At 40.3% G+C, this 7,486-nt stretch overlaps 1 protein-coding gene across 1 annotated transcript in view; it reads left to right on the top strand.

Moving 5' to 3' along the window:
• Nucleotides 1–7,124, top strand: part of LOC104413589 — an 8,114-nt gene extending 990 nt beyond the window's left edge. The window contains exon 2 of the mRNA XM_010024625.1: nt 6,421–7,124. Coding sequence (XP_010022927.1) covers nt 6,421–6,706 — 286 coding nt within the window. The 3' untranslated portion in view covers nt 6,707–7,124. The remainder of the gene's footprint in view (nt 1–6,420) is intronic.
• Nucleotides 7,125–7,486: the final 362 nt, after the last annotated feature.

Genomic DNA, 7,486 nt, shown 5'->3' with positions numbered 1-7,486 from the left:
CCTGCTGAAAAAAGTGAATGCTTTGTTTTCGAAATAAGTTTTGGGGTATTTTTGCATATTTTACCCAGTATTTCTGCTAGGGTTTATACCCTTTATGTTGAAGTACTTCAATTGGTTTAATTCCCTAGAGTGGCTGTAGCTATACTGACACAGCATCCTTTTGCCCTGTCAGCCTTGCCAAATGGCCAGGTAAACTAGTGCAGAGAATTCGCACTGTGAAGTGTTGCATGCATCTGGTTACTATGAATTTGCAAGTTAATTCCAGGTATGGAAACTAAAGATTTCTATTGGGAGATAACCAAATGTCCCTATGCAACTTTGCTGCCCCTTGTGCAGTCTGGAATACCTGCCAGGAGTATGTATGGGCTTCTATTCCCGGCTTTGACTGCTTGTTATTCCTTGTCTGTAAAAGAGTAATGGTCTGCCCAGCTGCCTATGATGGTTGGCTTGGGGTAACATGCAGTTTGCTAAAGCCTGGTGCCCAAGACCTGCCAGAGGAGGGGATAGATAAGGGTGACCTATTCTTCAGAACAGCTGCAGATTCCACTAGAGTGAAATAATATCTGGCTGTGCCAGGCTTGTGTTAAAGGTGGAGGAGAGGATAGTTAAGAAGGCTCCAGGCAGAGGAAGACGGCTGGTGTGGTGGTATCCTAAACTGAAACTGTTGAAGTAAGGATCCTTGCAACTGCAGAGGAACATGAGGATAGCTATACTGGGTAAACAAAGGATCTCTCTCTGCAGTGCCCTGTCTCCATCAGTAGTCAATACCCAGTGCCTAGGAAATGCAGCAAGAAAAGTACAGTAAGGTGGCAGTACTGTCTCAAGGTACAATCCCAGCTTCAGGCAATCAGCAGCTCAGGATATCCTGCACTCAGATGATGGGGGATTTTTTATCTGATGCTCCTCCAGGGACTTTTTCCTCCCTAAATTTATCCTTAGACTGGTAGTAATCCCATTTGTCACGGATCTGCTGCCATAGAGTTTGGCATAGGCTAGTGTACAGCTGGTGTATGTGGCCATAGGTCATCACCAACTTGTCTAAAAGAACACAGTCTTAACAGGTAAAACGCAAAACCTTCCTTCCTTGCCAAACTCAAAATGCTTACAGGTGTGTTTCGTGAGGACTTCTGGGATTTCCTCAGCCCTTTGTCAGAGGAGTCCTGGAGAAGAGATGCACAAACCCTGGAGACATCTAGTGTAAGGCCATCAGTCCTGCATTGATACTGGATAGTTGAAGCAAGTCGGCCTGTGAAGAAAAGATTTGTTCTGCCACCTGTCTTTGGGTAAGGAGAAGCAGAGGCTGCTACTGCTCATACTTCTCTGATTCCAGTTTTTGTTGCTCTCCAGCAGCTGTTGAATACTGGGAAATACATTTCTGGAGTCAGTGGCATGTGACAGGCACTGGTTAAAGGGGGGTATATGAGGAGCTGTTCATTCAAGTAAATATTCCTGGGGGGATCTATATTGTGCATATCATTACAAAGGAGTAGTGTCTCCTGGTGAGTGCTGATGGCAGCAAAACCTTAGTCAACAAGCCTCTGAACACTGTTTTGGGACTGCTTTCAGGTTCAAGCCACTGCTCTGTTGCTATCCAGACTGATTAGTGCTCCATAGCTCAAGTGCGCTGCTTGAAGAAGGTTCCCCAAGCACACCTACGTAACTTTTTGTTGGGTACTCATGTGAGATGGATAGTCAGCTGCTGTTTAAGCCAAAAGCATCAAGCTAGCATAGCTGACAGGTACAGGAAAAATGTACCAAGCAGTCATCCTGTAGCCCATAGTCTCTGATACAAAGACTCAACCTTGAAATACGGGCCAGTGTTGCTAGTATTTCTTCCAGTTTGGGATTGTTTTACTAGTGTTACTTTGTCTTATAAGTGCTGTGGATGGCAGGGGTAGGTGCTGCAACCTGTAGAGGTTAGATGTTACTAGAAGAAAGGCTTGTCCCAAACAGGAAAGAGCTTATGCAGGAGGGGAAGTTACATAATCCAAGAAATACTGGGTATTTGCATCTGTAGGTTTCACATTATTGGCTCTTGAGCACTGACTTGTTCCTTGGATGTCCTCAAGATTCTTGCTCGCAGCACTGCAATATTTCTAGTTCCTGCAGTGCTCCTTTTGTATGTACTCTGTGGCCATAGTGATTCTCATTGGAGGTCTCCTACATCCTTATGATATGTGCATGACGTAGGTTCTGCTGCAGATGTATCTGGTTCAAGCATTAGTGGAACTAATCACAAACAAGAAAAGGTGTAAGAGAAGGGAATGGGAGGATTCTCTTCCAAAGGTGTCTTCATGCCAGAAATATTGAGCAAAAGAGAGCAGAATCTGTGGCTGAATCTCAGTGATGCTGCTGTGATGCTAGAACTTCTGGGATGAGAAAAGACATCAGAGCAGCTGTCTGGAAGTTAACATTTGAAGAGCCAGCGGGATCCAGGGTGGGAAGTTGTGGACAGATAGTGTAAAAGCACTTGAAATGGTTAGATAAATTTATCCTTGATTCATCAGATAGTATTGGGCACAGATGCAATAAAGGTGAAGGATATTTGGGGTTTTCTATTTTGTGTCTAGGTAAAATCAAGCTAAAAGCTCAGATTTCCTTAAGTGGTTTTGTTGGTCCTATGTGCATAATTCATAAGCTTCCTTGTAACAGTGGAGTTAGATCCTGTTTTAAGGGTTTGTTCTGCTTTAATTGAGAAAGGCAGTTAAAATGCCACAAAAGCTGCGGTGTGGAAAAGTTCTAGAGGTTTTTTTAGTTGTTGTTTTTCCTCCAGTGTATAGGTCTGATCTTCAAAGATGCTGGTAGCAAGTGAAGGCTGAATTGAATGCAGTCTTCTCGGCTTACTTGAAAAGCTTACCTAAAATAAGATATGGAAAACAGGATATTTTGGGATGGTTTATTCAGCTCTACATTGTAAGAACAGATGAAACTACAAAGAGAAGATAAACTGTGGAAGCATTATTTTTTAACTCTATTTCTTGTAAAGCAATCCTACAATTGCTTTCATTCCTATAGATAGCTTTCTGTTCAACACCATTATCTGTTAGAGGTACTGCAGAATGCAAAATAATGAAGATTTGGCTGAAGTGTTTTAAGGGCACTGGAACTCCGAAATGCTGTGTTGCATCTTGTCTCTGAGTGTGTGTTGCATGACTGTGAAGAAACCCTGTAGTGTTATTCCCCTACATCTCTTTCAGTTGAATGTAAAGAGGAGGAGAAACAGAGTACAGACAGAGATTGCAAATAAATATGTTAAAATCTTGTGATCAGAGCACAAGTTCCCATCCAAAGTCCTGCCAGCTGTATCTAGCTACCAAGACCATACGTAAAAGCTTGCAGTGTCCCCCCAGGTATCCTATTTTGAGATCCCTTGTGAAAGGGTAACAGCCTAGATAGGATGGTTTTAGCAAAACAACCCCTAGGTGCCTGTTTTTTTTTTCTTTGCCTTCAGTCACTCTTCTGTTAAGTGCTGTATCTTCTGGAAAGATGTGATTTACTGTGTACGCTGAGGCTGGCTGTGCCAAGCCTGTCTGATACATCTCGTTACTCAGCAGAGAAAAAGACTGGCTCATGGCATTCTGTTTTCTTAAATGGTGTCAGGATGTTTCACTGTTAAGAGCTTGCATAGTACCCTCCTGTGCTGAACTGCAGTGCTAGACTCGATGACAGGTCTTGGCTGGAAATTATGTATTATTGCATAAACTTGGCTTAAAATATCAAAAGTAGAGGTAAAATTTTTACCTATGTTGGCAATAATGAATTTAATCTTTTTTTCTTGCTCAAAATGTGGTGTTGGCTCTTTGTTATTGCACAGTGGAGAGATTTTTGGGGTGTGTGGTACTTACCTGTAGAGGGGGACAGGGTTCTGTGGGTATGAATGGTTTAGCTTATTGGAGCATGCAAAGCAACAAATGAGCAAATACAGTGCTACAGAATGGGAGTCCATTTTTGTAGACCAGGCTGCTCAAGAATTGCAGGTTGCTTGCTTGCTTTGGTCTCTCCTGCAGCCCTGCTTCAGGCATGCTTCCGTTTGGAACTGTAATGTTCTTTTAACACATTTGTTGTTTGGTTTTTTGTTTAATAAAAGCTTTTAAAATCTGATCTGTGGCACTGTTTACTAGTTAGCAGTATCATGCTCCATCCACCGTGCATAGGCTCAGCTTGCCTCCCAGCCCTTCAAAACTTACACTGAGGGCAAAGCTGTTGTTGAATTGAGTGTTACAGGATCAAACCTACAGCAAGCCAAAGCCTTTTCTTCAGGGAGGTCAGTTTTCTCACTATTAGAAATGCTCTCAAAGATATCAGTGGATTAATACAATTCACTTCTAATCTTCACAGCTCCGTATATACCATGGATATATGTAAATATTATGGGCTTTTGTGCGTGTGTAATGTAGCATGTGCTATGCATCTTGTTTCCTTTAAGAGTTAAAGGCAGAATTTGCTTTATTAAAGTCTGAGGTCACTAAAATCAAGGACTGATAATTCTCTTCAGTGCTATAACTTACTGCTGCTCTGTGAAGGCCCAGCGGCTTGCTTTTGTCACTGTAGGATGGTGAACTAATGACATCTCTTAGCTGACGCTGAAGCCCTGCATTTCTCATCAGTTTTCATTCTTAATATAGCTCAGGCAGCACTCATAGTGCCAAAAAGAAATAAATACTTCAGCAAGGTGAATTTATTTAGGGCAGATTGTCTCATTCTGGTGCTGTATATTTAGTGCTTAATCAATGCATTAGCTCTTAAGAAAAAGCAAGAGGAAGGGGACAAATGTGAAATAGTCTTTGCCTGTGTGCAGCCTAGGGAAAGCTGCCCTCCTTCGTAGGAAATGTTGAGGTACAACAGTTAAATGTTGGCATAAGACACATGGAGGACCTAAATGTTGGCTGTTTTGTGGTATGTCTTGAGCGTAACCTGTGCCATGGCATGTTCAGCACCATGTTCATAGGTGGTGTAGCTTGAAGTAGAAAGCCTGTTCTACTGCCGTATGTTAGTCTTGTATTTTTACTCAGCGATACAGTTAATGGATAAATACTGTCTCCCTGATTTACAAAACAGCTATCCTAGATGCGGATCTAGAAATTTTTTAGTGGTTGGGGTTTGGTTTTGTTTTGTTTTTTTAACTAGGATTGGAGTAAACCAGTGTCAATTTATATGCAGAAAGCTTAGAAGACTCTAAAACTAGCTATGCTGTGGCAATGTGTCAGGGCATACCTAGTGGAAATAAGACAGTGTGGCTGCTTAATGTATACTTCTAAAATTACTCTCATGATTGTTGTAGTCCTAAATCCTTAAAGAACTTATCAGTAATACTTAGTAGGCAGACCTGAAGCAAAATCCCACTGTAAATGCCATGTCAGTTAAAAGTCATGAAGTATGTGGAATAATCAGGTGTGATCTTTGTTACTCTTTTCTTGTTGTTCTGATACCTCTGATTATTTGGAGGTGTCAAAGGTTTTTAAATGGTCATGATATAGTTTCTACACTAAAACAGAATATTCAGGTAGAATAGATGATCCTAACATTGTGGTGTTAGGATTCGTTGACTCCATAGTGGATCCAGTAAGTGGCACTGTGATCTCAGACTGCTCTGCTTTTTTAGAGTGATCTGTAACTTCTCCAAAACTAAAAACTCTTGTGAAGACAAACACCACAGTGCCTCCCACCAAAAACAAAGTCTTCAGAGTGATTTCTGCTTACCGCAGGAATATCTTCAAACTTGTGTTTTCTCATTCCGTTCTTTAAGAGATTATGAATTTGGAATAATTACAGCTGATACCAACAAGATAAATGAAATGTACCATACTTGTTTGCTGGAAATAGATGATAAACCATGTGCAAAAGCTGGAAACACTGGAAAATAGTTGGCTAAGTATCTTTTCTGTTCAAGCAAAAGAAATAAAACAGTTGGTGGTTGCCAGATACAAGTTAAAATTTTTATGCCTTATATATATGTTTTATTGCTACAGCTGTTTGGGTTCTTAATGCAAGTATATCTCTTACTTTCTGAATATCTCAATTTGTTAGATAATGCTGACTTTAGTAGATTATGATCTTATAAACCATTCCAATTTGACTTAGAATATGATATTAAATATTTGATTCCTGAATATCTAAGTTAAGCACCATCAACCTTAAAATATATCGCCATCCTCTGCTTCCCCCTGCACACACAGCCTTGTGAAATTCATGTGGATTTTACTGTGTTGAAGTAGAATAATTTTCATCCTATAAAGGGTAAGATAAAAGGAGAATGGAGACTACCTTGAGCATATCTTTCTGTACTGAGAGTTTACACTAGGTGGCATGCAAGGAAAGCCAAAAGCACAAACCTGTCTTAAAAATATTGAAGTTAAAATCTCAAACTCATTTCATGATGGTTTTTTCTTGTCTTTTGATCACTTTTAAATGTTTTTACAGGTTGAAATGTCCTCTTGCTGGTACAAATAAAAGATTTCTTATTAATACCATCAAAAACACATTGCCGTCTCAAAAAGAACAAGACCAAGAACGTGAGGAAAAGGAAGACAGTAAAGAGCCTGAGCCAACCAAAAGCAGGAGAGAAGAAAAACCAAAGAAACGCAGAATTCACCCATACACACCCAGCTTTCAGTCCAGAAGGAGAGTCAGCTACTCTCCTCCAAGGCACCAAAACAGGAACCAGCACACAAAGGATAAGCACGAAAAGCGATCAAGCAAGCGATGAGGAGAGTGATGAATATGTGTTGTTACAAGCCAGGAATATCGTTGTGTCAGACTGCAGGGATGTGTCAGTTTTTCAGGAAAAGATACTGTTCAGAATTGCATTTTGAACCGAGATGCTTGTGTGAGAAGTAACCTTGAGGTAGCTTTAGAAAACTTCCTTGAGATCTGTAAGAGAAAAGCAAAGTGCAGCATAAATCTTTTGACTGTTTTGGAACAGACATTCCTTTCCCTTTGCTTCATTCCTCTTTCCCCTTCTGACTAAGCTTAGGGTCTTGGTGATGGAGTGTGATGCGTGTGTCACTGTCTGATACAACTCATTTAGTCATGTCACCCTTTGAAAATAAATTTAAAGTAAGCAGAAATCTCTTTATTTATTGTGCAAAGCTGGCAGAACTTCTTTGCTGCTAACCAATAAAGAAGTTTTGCCTGTTTGAGTTAGTTTAGTTTTACAGAATCTTGAAGAAGGGAAAGCTGGTCAGTGCCTAGCCAAGCACGTGGATTTTGTATAGAATATAAGTTTGCTTTCTGTAGTACAAAAAGAACAAATTTAAAATGGGCAATGCTTGTTTTGCTTTCTCAAAGGAACTACCACGAAATACTGATTTGCTTGTTATTGTATATTCACAAACCTGTCAAAGATAATAAACCTTACCAGTAAAAAGCCGTAACTGCAATAATTCTCTGTTTAGACTTCTCTCTGTAAGGAAATAGTTTGAACAGTCTGTTGTCATGGTGCTTTCAAAACAAACCTTGAAGTCAAAATTACCATGTTCTCTGTCCA

Source organism: Nestor notabilis, unplaced genomic scaffold, assembly GCF_000696875.1.
Source record: "Nestor notabilis isolate BGI_N333 unplaced genomic scaffold, ASM69687v1 scaffold29901, whole genome shotgun sequence".
Taxonomy (NCBI): domain Eukaryota; kingdom Metazoa; phylum Chordata; class Aves; order Psittaciformes; family Psittacidae; genus Nestor; species Nestor notabilis.
The sequence above is the reverse complement of the archived record's forward strand: the minus strand, read 5'-3'. Positions and strand labels throughout refer to the sequence as shown.